Source organism: Mixophyes fleayi, chromosome 8 (genome assembly GCF_038048845.1).
Source record: "Mixophyes fleayi isolate aMixFle1 chromosome 8, aMixFle1.hap1, whole genome shotgun sequence".
NCBI lineage: Eukaryota > Metazoa > Chordata > Amphibia > Anura > Limnodynastidae > Mixophyes > Mixophyes fleayi.
In genome coordinates, this window is record NC_134409.1 from 95,951,950 (window position 1) to 95,970,347 (window position 18,398).

Genomic DNA, 18,398 nt, shown 5'->3' on the forward strand with positions numbered 1-18,398 from the left:
TTCTTATATGTCCTGACTCTGGAGAAGGTAGAATTAGCCCACTAATGTGTGCTGCCTTGGACGAGTAACTTATGTGTGACATACCAAATGTATGAAGTGTCAGCACGTACCTCTAGAGGTATCCCCCATCTAGTGGAAGAGATCATTTACAATACAATATAGAGTTCTGTGGAACTCTGAGATTTTAAGGACTATGAAGTAAGCATGCTTTGCAGTAAAAGGGTTAAAAAAAATAAAAAAAAATAAACAAAAAAGCCTCCAAAATGAAAACCTTAGTCTATATTCATTTCAGCTCCATTTTATTTTATGTTCATTTATATCACAAGCTATAAAATATGTTAACTATACATAAGGCATACTGATAATTATAATTATGATTATACTTACTATGCTGCTGTATTCCTCATCATCCATCTCTTTCACTTTCAAACAGTATGACTAAAAAAAAACCATTAAAATTGAAAATACTATAATTTAATACTAGAATTTTTTTGGAGAAGTCTTTATGGTTTTCCAATAATAATATAGTAACACAGTAATAGGATTATAAACAAACATGAATGTATATAATTTGAGGGGAGAAGGTAGGGTAGAAAAAAAAGATACAGGTTAAGGACAGTGTAAACAATGAATGGGTTAAAATACAAGCCACAAGTGCTGTTAAGCCAAAATTTAAAGTAAAAAATAAAGAGAGATATCTATATCTGTATTGGTGGTAATCTTATTCACGATGCTTGCAACCCAGACAAGACTCACCGCAACATCTTCACTACAAATCCTCAAGAGCCCAACCTATTCTTCTCCATGACCGTTTACTATACTGACTTGGAGTAAATGCGATGAATGAACAGGGTGGCAGCACAAAATGACGTAGATGTCTGAGGATTCGTACTGAAGATGTCACTGTGAGACCTGTCAGGGTTGCCAGCATCGGGGTTTAGTACCCAACCCATCTATATAGAGACAAACACACACACACACACACACACACTTAGGTAAATATCCATACATAAAGTGCAAATTATTAAAACAAATTACAAGAGGTGACCCTGATCATGTTGTAGGTGGGTAATTGTTCTCTATTTTTCCCCACAGTGTTGCGGAAAGTGCTAGGTAAGGGAAAGGAGGGTTAGGAATGTAAGAGTTACTGTGTTTACAAAAGGATAGTGAGAAAAGGAGGTTCAAACAGTCAATACGGGTTTGGCCTCGAAATAGTCAGTCCAGGGAATCCAAGTTCTCCGAACTATTGGGAGTATTATGTAATATAGCCGCAATGAGTTCCACATGGTAAGTTGATCAGATATTATTGAGACAGCGAAAATTTGTAGATTTCCAGTATAAAATAATTTGGCACTTAGCTGTGGAAAGTGTGCGATTGGCCTGGTCAGAAGGGAGTAAAGAGAGGAGTCAGGGATCTTCGTACTAGCAATGGACTGAATGAGATCATGAACCTTTTCCAGACTTATTTTATGACAGAACAACTATAAGTGCTGCAGTGTGCCCCTTTGGCCACATGATTTACAACAAAGATTTGTGGAGCTAGAAATATAGAATGGAGGCTTGTTGGGACCCAATACCATCTAAAGAATAGTTTATATGAATTTTAATTCTTATGGATATTAAGCTTTTGGCTTGAGCTCTAATCTTAGAACACTCTTATGCGTCTACAGCCTGTCATGTGTCCCTCTCGCAGGATACTTCAAGCATATTTTTTTGTTGTTCATTGTGTCTTCGCATTAACTGATAAAGCGTAGAGATCAAACCTTTGGATGAAGGTCTGTATCGACACAGCGATTCTAAGAGGGAGCAAAGTTCAGAAGTGATCTGGTTTACACATTGTTTTTCAGTATTTGCAAATCAAACACTTTATTACTCCATAGTGCCAAAAGGCACTATGGAGTAATGAAAACCAAGTACGGAGCTCTAAAAATTCAGGGAAATATCGTACAGGCGCTAAATCCAGTGGAAATGAGTCATCCAGCTATAAAATTCCCTGTGGTTCAATCCTGCAGGTGAAAGCTGTGTTATTCCATATGGAAACTTTTAAGGTGTGATGAGATCTTATTTGGGTGCAGCAGTCCCAGACTGAGGGTGAGAACATTACAGTAGGGTTTCATTTAAATACTGCAGTTTAGCTCTGGGGTTTACTCCACAGTAGAGAGCATGGGAACAATAAGTTTATCAGGTCTGCCTCTATTGTTGTCCATACCCTATGATGAAGGGGCGAGTACCAAAGAACATTGGGCCATATGTGTTGCTTGATAGTATTCAGCATGTTGGGGACTCCCAATCCCCGTCTTTATGGTCTTTGCACATAATTTGCATTCATACTCTTGGTTGACACTACCTGTCCATATAAACTATAAAGAGATTTTTGGATATTTTTTTTTTAAGAGCTTTGGCAGAGTATTTCAGAGTATTGGAAGGGTCTGTCACAGGTACAAGAGTTTAGGGAGGATGTTCATTTTGATGACCACAATATATGGAACCCAAGTCAGTAACTAATATTAAAACAAAGTAGAAAAACCCAATTGATCAGGAAAGTATTTTGGGAGCAAAATCTACAATGATTGTCATTCACAAACATCCTATTCTTTAGCAATTCTGGAATTAATGATCGGATTGTAACATGTGTGGCCAGCTTTAGTGTATTATTTTCTTATTCATAAGGCCCTTATAAAAAGGTTTGCAGTGCAGTACATGACATTTACAGTGATATACAACAAGAGAGCAACAATCTAGAACACATTACATAATACATGAAAAACAAAAAATATACAAAGACCAGGCATCTACTAATTAAATAATAAACAGTTAACTTGGCAATGCAGAGCAAGTTATTTACAGGACAGTGAGCGAGAGTGATGGTAATGTCCAACGTTCCTCATTCCATTTTTTGGTTTTTAACTTTGGGAATACACTCCTAATTTATCAGCCATGTTCCCTCACTTTACATATGTCAAGCAAATTATATAAGCTTTGTGGCCACTATGCATTGTATCATCTCTGTTCACCCACACATAGTATACCAACCTGCGAACATAAATAATATTCAGCCACATGCCTTTAGATTATACCAGCCTATGTGCTCCCACAATATACTAATCTGTAGCATCCCCACAAAATGTTTATTAAAACATTGTACCCCAAGTACTTCAGCAGCTGGGAACCATTTAGAACTGGCTTACGGCACTAATACTTTCCATATGTTCAGCAGTCTAACACTGTGCCATTTTACCTGCACTCCTACAAAGGGGACAAGGGTTTCCAGCACATGCAGAAGCGTAGCTTTGAACACGGTTACAGAAAGCTGCATGGGAGGCATTAATGTCAAGAACAAGTTCTAACTGGTCCCCTCCTTCCTACTACAGCTAAATAAAAATGGCCCAAAACACATCAATGAGAGAGCAATGGCCTACTTACCAAATATTCAAACTTCACATCAAGGTATTTTCGGATAGTTAATTTAGTGTCAGGAATGGCTTTATTAAGGTAGGTATTTAAATCATTCAGCATCTGTTGGCAGAAAGGTACTATTAGGAAAATCAAAAAAAGTCACAAAATAAGCAAGGAAATTAAGTGCAACTGAAATTTTTCATATTTAACATTTTGTAGAAAAGGATAAATTAAGTCATCTAACCTTTCCCAAGTTTTTTCATATAAGCCATTTACTTATGAATTGTTTATTTTCCAAACTGCTCACTGGAATATTTCTTAGAATATTCATCAAACATCCCAAGTCTCTCAATTAAAAAAACAACAAAAAACAGATCCTGCTTCATCATAATTTATTTAATGGTTGCATAGAGAACATGTCTCCCAAACTGAGAATCACTGGAGGATAAGATATCTAGATAATAATGACTAGCAAAGGTATAGAGAGATGTACATCCAGCTGCTTTGCAAAGCTCTGTCATTGAAGCCTGAGCCTCCCTTGCCCAAGATGTTGCTAGTGCCCATATTGAGTGGGATCTCTGGCACCTCATGTCCATTCCTCCTCTACCGAATAATTACTTCACTGATCCACATGGAAATATCTTGTTTAGAAGGGGTGTAACCTTTTAGAGGTTCTGTGGGAACCACAAAGAGTTGTTCTATGTTCTAAATCATTTTGTCCTGGATAAATGAATGCCAATTGCCCTTACCTAGTCAAATCAGTGTACTTTACTTTCTGATTAATGTGAAATGTAGATACTACTATTGCCAGTATGCCTCCAAGTACCATGTTATCTGCATATATATTCAGAAAGGGTCCCCTGCACCGCAATGCTTGCAATCTAACTCTGTGAGCAGAAGTGTTGCGACCAGAAATACCACCTTTAAAATCTTCCATTTTAGAGAAACATATTGCAGAGGTGCAAAATGGTCAGACATCATCACCACCATTTATTTATATAGCGCCACTAATTCCACAGCGCTGTACAGAGAACTCACTCACATCAGTCTCTGCCCCATTGGGGCTTACAGTTTAAATTCCCTAACACACACACACACAGACAGAGACAGACAGACTAGGGTCAATTTGATAGCAGCCAATTAATCCACCAGTATGTTTTTGGAGTGTGAGAGGAAACCGGAGCACCCGGAGGAAACCCATGCAAACACGGGGAGAACATACAAACTCCTCACAGAAAAGGCCATGGTCGGGAAATGAACTCATGACCCCAGTGCTGTAAGGCAGAAGTGCTAACCACTTAGCCACCGTGCTGTCCAGACATAGAACCTAAAGGATCCTCTTCACTACTTGAAGGAAACAAACAATAAGGCAAGACCATTCAGAAGGAAGATGTGCATCCATGGAATAGTTGCTGCACTTTTATTGAATCTAAATTTTCTTTTTTCTTGCTTGCAAAAGTGTGTAAATTACTTGCTCCGAGACTCCCGTACACCTAAGCAGCACCCACTCAAATGCCATGCTGTTAAAGTTACCACACTGGATATGGATGAAAAAATGGGCATTTGTGCAGGAGATCTGTTTCGAGAGGTATTATCTATTGCGTTGCTCGAAACGACACTCCTCTTGCCTCTAATTTTGGGCTTCGACACAGAGAGACTTCCTGGTGGTACTTGACAGGGTGGTGGCATGATTAAGAGAAATCTGTGATTCCACTGCTTTAGAAGTTCCAATTGGAGCCTCTGAATATGCCACCTTGCCCAGGAAATGATCCCTATAGTGATGGTGATGACCGAGGGACTAGATCTTGATAAACTGCTCCTCTGACAGAAACTTTGTTCTGTAAGGTATTTATCTGCAACCCCAGAAACTTTATTTCTTGTGATGTCATTTTGCCTCATCCAACCATGTTCTTGTAGAGAACTTGAGCTGCTCTGTGGGAATCTGATTCCTACAGATGTCAATGGGGCCTGATCCTGACAATAGTCATAGTGCTGTCCTCTCCTTTAATTCTGAATGCTAAAAATTTTAGGTGTAGCAGGAAAATTCTGACTGACATTTTGTCTCCCTGGCTTATGACTTCATATCCTTGAAGTGCTTAGGAGTTGAGAAAGTGTAGATGTACCAAGATCTTCTATCTTGTGGCAAGAGGCTAGATTTACCCCAAGTTGGCTTCATACATCTATATAAAGTGTCTCTACCAACAATCGAAGTTCCCTGGCCTACATTACAGTTAGTAGTAGTACAGTTCCCTGTACTACAGGTTAATCTACTTTTGGGATCAAGTTCGATTCCTGAGTCTCTTCATCACTGAATGGATACATAAGTTAGATTAGTGCTTGTTCACCTGTGCCAATTCCTTATGAATAAGTTTTTTCATTTCTTGATGTACAGGAAAAAGTTTACTCTATTTATTGTGATCTTCAAAAAAGGATTTAAGAGCTTCTTCAATATTTGCATATATGCTTGAGCAAAATCTCCACATTGTCTAAATTAAACATTCTAGATGATGCTTTTCTCCATGCCTTGAGAATTACATATTATACAAAAAAGACTCCTTCAGAATCAGTTGTTGAAAGTTTATCACTCCACAAACTCTGTGCCTTTGTAGTTTACTCACCATCTCTCCCTCCACATGCTCTACAAGAGTACTGAAAGGACAGGCCATTAGCGAACTAAAGTTCAAATGCATGAAGGAGGAAACAAAACAAAACAAAAAACAAACAACAGTACTGTCCTGGGAAAACCAAGATATGGGTTGCACAACTTTAGACATTTGGAATGCCACTAAAAGTCATACAAGTCCTAAAAGAAGATTTTCTTAGGCATTTCAGTCTATGCAAGATTTTACCTAAGAATTGACATACAAGGATTCAAAAATTGTAATCGTTTAGTACTTCATTCAAAATTAAATATTGAAATGAAAATATTACCTTCATCCATATTCACAATTAAATAAATCCTGATTTTTGAACACAAAAGGAGACAGAAATTTATTGTAAATTGATCACTCACCGGTTTTATAGTTTTCAAAAGGTTAATCCCAAACTTTTCAATGCTACGATGTGCATCGGCGAATTTGACAAATGCTTCACTTGCTGCAGGTTGGGGCTCCCTCACACCAATGACAGAGAACACATCTCCAAAGGCTAGGGGAACAAGAAAAGGCTTTGCTTAAAATGTCACGTATTTACAGATCATTCATTTATATTTTTGGGATACTGAAATCCTCAATGGTATTAATTTACCAAATGAAAATTTAAAAATGCAAAATACAAACTTACACAGAAAATATACTATTTTCAAAAAGTTCATTCGACTACAAATATTCTAGAAAACTCAATTATTAGTGGAACAATGCTGAAACAGTTACTTCTTTAAGGCAACTACAGGGAACTTATGGTGTTATCTTCATAGTTTTCCGCAAAGTGAGAAATTCTACTTAGTGGGTGCACACTTTGTAAAGAAGCTTATAAGATAAATATTTTCACAATACGTAGCTTGGCATAGTATGGACTAAGCTGCATGTCTCCTGGTCTCCTGTCCAAAATTCGTTTAGTTTTCCTTTTCCTGTCGTATTCTGCACTTTTTCTCTCCTACCTATCTGCCTGCCTGGCAGAAGACTGGCTCATTTCTCGTGTGCAGTGGATCCCTTGCATGGCCAAGTAATAGAAAAAAAAGATAGCCCCTCTTATCAGTGCAGCCCCCTATAATCAGGCAATAACATCAGGACCTGAGACTCTACTGGGGAGTGATAAGGAAGACAGACTCCTTCAGTGCTTCACCATGCACTAGAGGTGCAAAAATTGGACTGTTTGGATGCCTACAATTGATCTGAACTGCACTGGCCAACCTTCAAATCCCACACTAAGAGAAGGTAGGGAAACATACCTAGGATCTCCCCAACAGAGAAATACTTACATTTGGTGCACAACGTCTCTAACCAGGACAGCGGCCATTGCTGCAGAGAGCAGCAAATACATTGAGACCAGAGAAAACCTTTTGCTGAAAATGCTGTACAATAGAGCTTATGAGGAATAGTGTATAGCCCTGAGAGCAGTGAATACTAAATTTTCACACTGAAACTTTATATAACCGTGCTTCATTAATAGCCATTTACATCTGCAATTTCTGACAAAAGGCACAGACTTTGTATTACCCAATACCACTCAATAGAGGCCTCAGACTCTTATGTAAGCGAAAACATAGTGGGCTTTATAAAGGAAACCATATATACACACATTTTAACCTGGATCTGCCATACCCATGTTATATCCGTTTCCATCGTCCCCAATAAAGATTGCCTGATGCGATTAATGTGGTTCCAACAGATAAGAGATTTAATAGCTAAATATAGCAAAAGTATAACAAAATACAATAAAGTATAACAGATACATTACGCAGTCGCCCTGGAGCCAGGAACAGTCATCAGTCCTAAAGTCTGTGTTGGTAAAAGGAAAAACTGTTGCTTGTTCAGTGCCTGTTTATATGCAGTTTGTGACATCATTACTGATTTTTTCAAGCCAATGTATACAAAGATAACACTAAGATCTTTCTTCATTGGTCCAGGGGTCAAGTCATTCCAGTACCATGCGGGTCCATAGGTCAATTCAAATGATGCCTTTCCAAAGGTGGGGGCAATTCACTCCCAAAAGCTGCATAGGTGTCTTCCCACAATAAAACTGGTTTAAACCAACCCATTAACAGAGTACTTTTGAGAATCTTATACTAATCTAGCGACTACTATATGTGCGATTGTTTCTCCAACGATACCAGATTCCTGCTGATAAAATGTAGATTAATATAAGACCAAACACCATACATTTCTTGGAACCTGAACCATAAATATCTTTAATGTAAGCTTATCTTTGTATAAATAATCTCTTATTCTTAATAAAATAATGCGAGTTGGAAATGTATTAAATGTGAACTATTTACAAATATAGAAGTGAGTGTAAGTGTATTTGCTCGGTTTGTCCATGCGATTCCGTAATTAACCCTGACATGATTTAGTGTACTAATTGAATTGCAGGTGAAACTATTACAAACAATACTTTATTGATTTAGAACAACTTCATCCAATTATTCGACTGACACCCACATGAGCTCATCAATCTATAGCTGGTCAAGCAGAACTGGTCTGACCAGGTCTGGTATTTAACTCTGTCAGTAGTGTATAAAAGAACACCTACTCACAAACACACTTGCTCCTTCTGCACTCCATTACAAACTGTATGCAGCCAAAAGTAGTGACTTTGTACTATCATTACCTACACTCTAATCAAGAGTCACAATATTCTTTAAAACAATATAATATAAAAACGAGATCTTCACAGGAACCTGAAACACTGCAGAGGGTAATGGCTAGACAGCACTAGACTTCTGGGAGATAATCAGAGGGTTGGCTCAAGAAGCAACAGGTTGTGCCTTAAACTTTGCAGCAGGCAGAAAACGCTTGAAGGTTTGGAAAGTCTAATTGTGCGAGGGAGGGAATTCCAAAAAGTGGGCGCAGCCCGAAAAAGCCCTGTAACCAGGAATGGGAGGATGTGATGAGTGTAAAAGAGGACGCAGATCTTGTGCAGAACGGAGGTGTCGAATTGGGAGATATTTTGAGACAAGTGTGGAGATGTATGTCAGAGCAATTTTGTTGATGGCCTTGTATGTTCGTAGAAGAATTTTATATTGTATTTGTTGAAAAACAGGCAACCAATGTAGAGACTGACAGAGTGGCTATGCAGAGGAAGAACGGTTTGCAAGGAAAATCAATGTAGCCGATGCGTGCAAAATGGATTATTGGGGTTCGAGTCTGATTTTTGGACAACCAGTAAGGAGGGAATTGCAATAGTCGATGTGGGAGATGAGTGCATGAATTAAGATTTTTTCAGTGTCTTGCGTGAGATATGTGCATATTCTGGAAATGTTCTTTAGATGTATGTAACATGATTTAGATAGAGAGTCGATGTGGGGAACAAAAGATAGCTGTCAAGAATTACACCATAGGCAGCGAGCTTGCGGGGTGGGATTTATGGTCATGTTATCAACAGACATACAAATGTCAGGCAGGAAGCTTCTGTTTTTGGGTGGGATTATTAATTCTACTTTTGAAAGGTAAATTGATGAGAGGACATCCAAGATGAAATGGCAGAGAGACGCAAGTCAGTAACGCAAGACAAAACAGATGGTGAGTGATCAGGAGAGGATAGATAGATTTGTTTATAATCCGCAGAGATGATACTGAAATCCAAAGGAGCTTATTAGTTTTCAAAGAGAAGTGGTGTAGATAGAGAATAGCAGAGGACCTAGGACTGAGCCCTGTGGTATTCCAATTGATAAAGGAAGTGGAGCAGAGGTGGATCCAGAGAAATTAACACTGAAAGAGCGATTAGATAGGTAGGATGAGAACCAGGATAGGACAGTGCATTCAAGACCTAGGGATTGTAGCGTTTGTATGAGGAGAGTGGTCAACAGTGTCAAATGCAGCAGAGAGATCCAGGAGAATTAGAAGAGGGTATGTGATTAAGAGGACAGGAGGTAGAGTAGGAAGATAAGAGAGTAGAAACTTCTTCCTCATTTGTGGGATCAAATGAAGAGAGTATCAGAGGGTGCTACAAAGGAATTGAGCGGCTTGCTTGTCGAGGGAGACGATACTATTTGAAGACTGATTTTATCAATTTTGTCCTTGAAATAGGAAGCAAGATTCTGGGCAATGATGGTAGTCGGAGGGTTTGTGGTGGGAGGGTTTAGAAGAGATTTAAATAGTTGAAAAGGTGTTTGGGGTTAGAAGCCTGAGCATAGATGAGAGATTAGAAGCATGTTTGTTTTGCAGTGTCCAGAGCATTTCTATAGTAGTGGTAGATAGCAGGGTATGTGATGAAATCATTAGAGGTACAAGATTTACGCCAGTGACGTTCTACTTTAACAGAAAGTTTTTGTAGATTTTGTGGTACTTTAGTGTGCCATGGTTGACAATGAAGTCTACGCGGAGCATAAATAGTTGCTGGAGCCACTTGATCAAGGGCAGTTGCTAGGGTTTGGTGAAAAGGAGATACTGCCCTATCAGGGGAGAAGAATGTACAAATTGGGGAGAGAAGGTTTTGAATAGAGGTGGAAAACTGTTGAAAATCAATAGTTAATACTCCTTTGGGTATGAGGAGGCATGCCATGCTATGGTGCATCGCTCCATTGTTAACTGTTTTAGTCCCGACATCACCGTGCTTATATGTACTGCAATGTCCACATTGGAATGAGTAAGGCAACCAATGTTAAAAAAAAAAACGCCAAATACTTAATGGAGTTGAGAATAGTGGTTAACCTTTGCCAAGGAATAAAGAGCTTAAAAGGTTTGTTGTCCAGAGCCAGGGTCATACGATAGTAAATTAATCCACAAAGATATAATCCAGAAGCATAGGTTCAAAGAAGTCAGGTTAAATAAATTGCAGTTTACTGGATCCAGGGAGCCATTTACAGAAGCCTGTGGTAACTAGCCACAAGTGTTAGCACTTGATCACCAGCAGGAAATCATTAATAATGCAGTTTACCTAGATGTAATGCACAAGCTTCATCTGGTTGTTAATGGAGCTGCAGCTCTTCCCCTCCTCCCTTCCCTCATCCATCTCGACCAGGTGGGATTTATCCCAGGGCGTCAAGCCCCGGACAACACTAGGAGAACAATCGACCTGATCCATACAATTCACAGGGGTAAGCTCCCCTCCCTCCTTATGTCATTAGATGCTGAGAAGGCGTTCGACCGCATCTCCTGGTCGTTTATGGTTGGGGTGCTGGGAGCGATGGGTTTCTCTGGAAAATTTATGACTGCCATCTCAGCCTTGTACCGCTCCCCATCGGCCACAGTCTCTGCAAATGGTCTGACCTCGGTCCCCTTCACTATTTCCAATGGCACACGGCAGGGCTGCCCCCTCTCCCCGCTCATTTTTGCCCTTATCATAGAGCCATTAGCAGCTAGAATCCGGGCTAACCAGCAGATACTAGGCATCCCGGTGGGTAGCTCTTTTCATAAGATAGCATTATATGCGGATGACGTCCTGTTAACTATTGCTCACCCAAATCTTTCCGTTCCTCCTCTTGTAGACGAATTAAATCTCTACGGCCACTTCTCAGGATATAAAGTTAACACTGACAAGACAGAAGTCTTAGACTTTTATGTTTCCTCAGCAGACAAGGTGTCTTTAGAAAGTTCCTTCCCATTTAACTGGCGGCTTCAAAAACTCAAGTACCTTGGGGTATACTTGACTAAGCAACTTCACCAGCTTTTTCAGGCCAACTTCCCTCGCATCCTTGCTCAAATTAAGTCGGATCTTGTTTCGTGGTCGCAATTATACATCTCCTGGATAGGTCGTATTAATGCGGTCAAGATGAACATACTCCCTAGACTCCTCTACCTTTTTCAAACCCTTCCCATCCGGGTCCCCCCCTACGTTTTCAAGTTTCTCCATTTCCATGTATCTAAATTCATCTGGGCAGGTAAGCGCCCCCGAGTCCGTTTCAAGCTTTTACAGAGAGCCCCGCGGGGAGGGGGACTGGGAATCCCTGATTTTCGACGCTATTACCTCTCCGCTCAGCTTGCTCAATGCGTTCTGTGGTGTAGTTTAACTCCCTCCAGGGTCTGGGTCGAGATCGAGGCTGAGAGTCTGGGTATGCTTTCCCTATCTACTCTCCTATGGCTCCCACGGGCTCGTCGACCAAAACGTGTCTCCCTTTATCCGGTCATTACACATTCCCTGGCGGTCTGGGACTCATGCTCTCAGAAATCTGGCCTCTCCCCCCATCCCTCTCCCCTAATTCCTTTGTTTAACTCCTCAGACTTCGCTCCAGGCCTTACTCCTAAAGCATTCTCCTCGTGGACCTCACAAGGGGTCCGTTTCTTAAACGATCTCACCTCTACGGCTGTGTTCCCCTCATTTTCTGACATCCAATCGCAATTAAATATTCCCACTAAATTATTCTACCAATTCCTCCAGCTCCGCCATTTTCACCATACTGCCAAAACTCGCCTCTCCTCCCGTCCCCTTACCACATTTGAACATCTTTGTCTCCGTCAGTCCTCCACGAAAGGCCTTATTTCAACATTATATTATGAACTCGCCCCACCTTCCTCAGACCTTAGAGTTTCGCATGAACTGGCCTGGGAACGTGACCTTGGTGAAGTTCTTTTGAGCGAGGAATGGTCGGAGATATATGAGAATGCTGCCTCCAGCTCAATCTGCGTTAAAATAAAAGAGAATGTCTATAAGGTATTGTACCGCTGGTACTACGTTCCCTCCCGGATTCATAAAATTCTTCCAGACTCTTCTGATCGCTGTTGGCGCGGGTGCTCCCACGAGGGTAACTTTATCCATATATGGTGGACTTGTCCCAAATTATCAAACTTTTGGGCCGAGATTAAACACCTGATCCAATCGATTCTCCAGATAGCAATACCATTAGAGCCTAAATTTTTTCTTTTGCCCTTGGGAGCACCAGCGGCGACTCGACACCAAAACAAGTTAGCTAGGCACATCCTGACGGCAGCTACCTGCCAAATTGCAGCAGACTGGAGGCAGCAATCTCCACCTTCGCTTCAGGCTGTTATTAACAGAGTTTGGCAGGTTCAGCGCCTGGAATACATGACCAGCATCATCAATAGGACATCAAGATCGTTCACTAAGGTATGGAGCCCATGGCTCTCGTTTTTTCAGGCTTACTCCCCTTTCACTTGACTTTACACCTACATATATCCGTCCTCTTTTTGAGAACCCCTTTCTTCCTTTCCTTTTCTGCTCTGTTCTAGTCTCTCTTCTCCTCTCTCCCTGCGTTATGCCCTCCTCTTTCGCGGCATTTCGCTCTCTCCCTTACATCTTTTAAAAAAAAAAATTTTTGGTCATTCTTTATACACGTAATTTGACCTCTTTGCACTGATTTTTTTATATTCTGTTGATTTTATATCATGTTTTATGTGATGTGTTTTTTTTTTCTTGCTGACACTGCATATCGGTTTTGTTTGTTATTTGACCTTCCAAAAATAAAAATTTAAAAAAAAATAAAAAAAATGGAGCTGCAGCTCACTGCTTTAATAATTCACTGCTGCACAGAGTATTAGTGGAATCTTGCATCTTGGAGAATGAACGCTAAATTTGGCACTAATCAGGATCTGATTATCAAATAGGCTTCATCTTGGAGAATGGAATTGGCAGGGAGCCTGACCGATCTTGCGAGTGCAAATTAGTTTGATATTTTGCACGTAAGAAAAAATATTGGCTGCTTTTTCATGTTGCACACAAATACTAGATAGCTTTATTTTTTCACAAAAATTTAAAGTTGATCTAGGATATGCCTTACCCAAGCTATAAATCTGTCCCCACATTTTAAATTTGCCTCCCTTCCGATGCAACATGGCTTTGCCAAGGTGCAGAGTCACTTCTTTAATTTGCTTTACTTTGTTTAATGAATCAGGCCCATTGTCTTCAGACTTTACCATTGGAATGCATAAAGATTAAAACTTTAATGCATTTTTCTTTGGAGCACAACTATTCTGTTACATTTCAAAATGAATTACAGTTTATACCTTTCCTTGTATCAATTTTGCACCCTCAAAAATGTTGCGTCGCCCAAAAGCCTATTTGATAATCAGAGCCTGATTAGTGCCAAATTTAGCGTTCATTGACACAAGCTACAATATTGCCCAGATTTATGTACTCCTGAAAAAGTAGTACCTGTAGTGCTATTGTTACAGAAAACATTCAGGCAATGGATTAGCGATAGCAGGCCGTATTGTACATCCTAAACGCACATACATTCTATTCCTCCTACAGATCTTTCAGGTTTTCTACACCTCAGCATACCAATTGAAAAAAAAATTCAAACCAATCACAACCGATGTGAAGTATGCCATAGAATAGCAGCTGAGCGTGTCCAAGATGGTTGCCTCGCCCTATGCAAGAATGTTAAGAGCTTTCAGTCCTATTGGGAGAAAGGTGATACTACCAAGATGACGACTACTACTATTAGTTGCATGGTGATTCCATATGTTCTGAGTGGTATAATGGTTAGCAACTTACTCTAAAAGCATTGGTAATTCATACCCCCAAGTCAAAGTATGCAAACAACAATAAATCTCTTTTCTTTTTTCTCTATCTACCGTTTTCACAGTTTTTGCACCATCTTGTAAACTGGGCAAACCTGGCAAACCTTTAGTACAGTATATTGTATATAGTCATACTCAGAGGTTGAAGTTATAATTTAGAAGTGGCAGTATGGAAAACATAACTGAATGCCTGGTGCCACCTAGTACCAAAAGATTTGCATAATTTAATGGGTTTCAATTAATTTTAGCCCTGATTTTAGATTATTTTAATACTAGTAAAATACAAAGATATGCAATACAATCTAGACTTAGTACTCTAGTACACAACAGTACAATACACAACATAGCGACTAGCCAAACAAGCTGCAATGAGGTACAAAGCAGGTGTAGCAGCTCACTACAACTTGAAGAAAGAGGCAGGAGAAGTATGGGACAAAATAGGGAGCAAATCAGTGCAATATGAGCCAGTGGCCAGGAATATGACTGCAGCTAACAGGATCAGAGCCACTGACTCAAGGTAAGGGGACTAGTGAGGTTTAGAGACCAAGGGCCGATAACCCAGGGAGAGAGTGCAGGAGGTGTATAGGTGGCAAAGGTAATGAAAGGAGGAAAAAGACGAAGGAAGAAGGCCCTGCTCACATGAGCTTACAATCTAGAGGGGCAGGGACAAATACACGGGTTGACACAGAGGAGATGGGTCAGTGTAAGGGGACGGGGGCGTTAGGGTGAATAAGGAGGAAAGCTTTTATGAAAGGCCGTTTGAAGCGTTGGAGGATAGTGGAGAGCCTAATTGGTAAAGGGAATGAGTTTCAGGGGTTGGGAGCAGTACGGGAGATGTCTTGGAGGCGAGAGTGAGAGAAGGTAATGTGTGAAGAGGAGAGGCATTAGCAGAATGGAGAGGGTGTAAGGAAAGTTGGAGATTTAAGAGGGAGAGGATTGGGTGAGGAGTTTCGCTCCCTTCTCCTTATAGAGTCCAGTTCATCGTAGCGACTGGCAGAGAAGGAAAGGAAATGCAAAGTAACAATAGAGAAATATGAACAAACATCGGCACTGAGGATAGACTAAGTGGTGAGAGGCCGGAAAAAGACAGACCAGAGAGGAGAAGTTTGCAGCATTCCAAGCGAGGGATGCCAAGCGAGTAGATGACAGTCTTTGTAGTGCGAAGGTTGGAAAACCATCTGATCCTGGAGATGTTTCAAAGATGGATGCAGCAAGATTGGGAGAGGGATTAAATGTGGGGAGGAGTGAAAGAAATAGAAGTAAGGATTACTCCCAGGCAGTGAAATTCTGAGACAAGAGGAAAAGATAATGTCATCAATGGACAGAGAAAAGGGAAGGGACATTGGAATACGATGAGTTCAGTTTTAGTACTATTAAGTTTAAGGAAGCACTGGGACATCCAAAAGGAGACAGCAAAAAAAAGACAACTAGACACACAAGAGAGGGGGAGTGGTCAGGGTGTCATCAGCATTAGGATGGTATTGGAGGTCAAAAGAGCTGATGAGGTCACCAAGAAGTGAACAGGGAAAAGAGCAGGAGGGCAACAACAGAGCCTTGGGTAGAAGAAGGTGAAATAAGGGGTCGAGACAGAAAAAAAGCAGTTGGAAACGAATGGAGGACAGCCGGGAGAGAAAAAGGTCACACACATCAACGGTTACAATTAAGTCATGGCAGACTTAAGAGGGTGGGGGGATGGCAATTCAACTACATTGAATATCTTGTTGCCAGCTTGACTGCAAACTTTCACACCTTTCAACTCCACAATTAAACAACTTAAAGAAGCACTCAAGAGTCCTGGTTAGGATAAACATTTGTGTACACAATGTCGCTTCTTTCTAAATTCACATTAATTTAACATACTTCTCATACAGGTGAAATAATCAATGTGACGGAAGCTCAAGCAAGATTAGTTCCACTGTATCTGTGGAAGAGATTTCAAGTTTTCAAAGGCATGAATGATGTACAAGTCTAGAAAACTGTACGGCCTCAGTTACTCAACAAATGTCTTTGCCACAGTCTTAAAGTCCATCATAATTATGCTAATACAATGATGGCTTTTAATGTTCTCTGAAATGGAGACAGATTTCAACAAGTAGAGATGTAGATTCAAGTGGGAGGGAAGTACTGTCTAAACTTTCAGCAACAGCTCATTGGCTGCTGAATTGGCTCTCAGACAGTCAGGTCCTGGACTGCTTCCGGTGGGCATCAAACATATTTAAAAAAAAAAACCCTCTTGCTCAAGGGTTTGTTAATCACAGTAGGACATTGTTTAACACAAATCAATAAACCCTTATAAGATATTGGCTAAAAGTAAAAGGACTTCTTTACATTAAAAAAAAAATACTACTCAATAGCTTATATCAATTATATACAGTGTTAGTGTAAAAATAATCATTACCTCTGTGTGTTTGAGAAAGTTCAAAGAATGCTCTCAAGAGACGTTTGGTGTGTTCCATCATACCTTGGGAAAAAAACGAAAAAAAAAACCAGCTGTATGAGTGTAGGGATAGATATTGCAAACAAGATAGGTAATCATAATCTAGAGGATTAGAGTCTTACTTACTATCTTTAATTTTACTTTTAATGTTAACATATGGATACAATTTATTCTGTGCAAATAAGAACTTCTTTTGTTATAGGTATAAGCGAGTGCTGCCTTCCTATTTGCTCAGTACACTAAAATAAAGTCTATGGGTTTCAAATAAATACTGCCGTCTGTGCCCATTTATAGAATACCTCCTTAGATTCAATATACAAAAGTTTTTAAACAAATAAAAAAAATATTTCAGACAAGTGCAGAAAAATGAAGACACATCGTGGTGTCTTGTGATCTGTGGCCCACCTTCGGTCAGTGGACTTCCCCGAATTACTGGCCCTGCAACTCTGGGCCTGGCAGCCATCACGAAGCATACGCTCTATGACTGCGGATCACCTCTTACCTGGACCGGATGCTTCCTGGCACAGGTGAGAGTCGGCAGCCTGTCTGGTGACCCCATTGTTTGTGTTGGAGCACTCTGTCTGCAGCCGCATCGGCCATGGTTACCCTCCACAGTCACTACATTGAAAGTCCCCCATCTCGATATTGGCCTCACCTCTTTCCACGATCAGGCAACTACCTGGTGCATAGTGAGCCCCATATGTGTTACATGTAGCACTCCTGCTAGTGGCCTCCAGAACTTACATCACTCCCTGGAGAGACTTGTCAACCAGCCCTGTCACTGCTTCATTAATTACACTGGTCTGGACTACCAAATAACTGTCCACTGGAAGATGCTGACAGCACCATCTGTAACCCTACACTCTAGCTCCCTGTTCAACTCTGTGCCAGACAGGCTCTTCACCATTTTCCTCTGACAGTGGAACTATCTAGGAGCCTGCAGTACATCCATTCCTGCTGTAATGTTTTACACTGCTGGGAATATTTGAGCTCCTCATATAGAGGCAAACCCTGACTTTTGAGGGTAATACCCTCCAAATTTTCTGAGCTCTCTCCCCTACTACCCTGGCAAGGAGGTGAGAGCTCAAACCTGTGACTTTGGTCCTCCTAGAGCACAACATACGGTACCACTGTGGATTCTTCTTCCGCCTTTTCCTCTGGTATCAAAACAACTTATGGCTAAATTATTGGATGAAGCCCACAACCTCCTCTGTTACATTAGGCTCACCCCTCGACTTCCTCCTGCCTCTGACCTCAAAAGCAATGCTGCTCCTGGCACTTCCACACCACAAGCGCAGAGAACTCAAAGGATAGACTTGTCTACAGTCCCAAAACTCTTTAAATCACACTCTGTAAACCCCTGAACATTTTTTGGGCCCACACTGCTTTGCATGTACCGTCATCTGGATGAAGGCTGCGCCCTTGGCAGCACGCTTTAGTTGTGATAGCTGACTTTATCCACAGACCGGAGGCCTCCCCCTAGTGTT

General features: G+C 40.6%; 1 protein-coding gene across 1 annotated transcript in view; it reads right to left on the reverse strand.

Annotated features, from left to right (window-relative positions):
* The window catches only part of PICK1 (protein interacting with PRKCA 1), a 92,245-nt gene that overhangs the window by 16,618 nt on the left and 57,229 nt on the right, over positions 1–18,398 (reverse strand). The window contains exons 8-11 of the mRNA XM_075182907.1: positions 16,873–16,935; positions 6,410–6,543; positions 3,424–3,516; positions 388–438 (exon numbers count right to left, since the gene is read on the reverse strand). Coding sequence (XP_075039008.1) covers positions 388–438; positions 3,424–3,516; positions 6,410–6,543; positions 16,873–16,935 — 341 coding nt within the window. The remainder of the gene's footprint in view (positions 1–387; positions 439–3,423; positions 3,517–6,409; positions 6,544–16,872; positions 16,936–18,398) is intronic.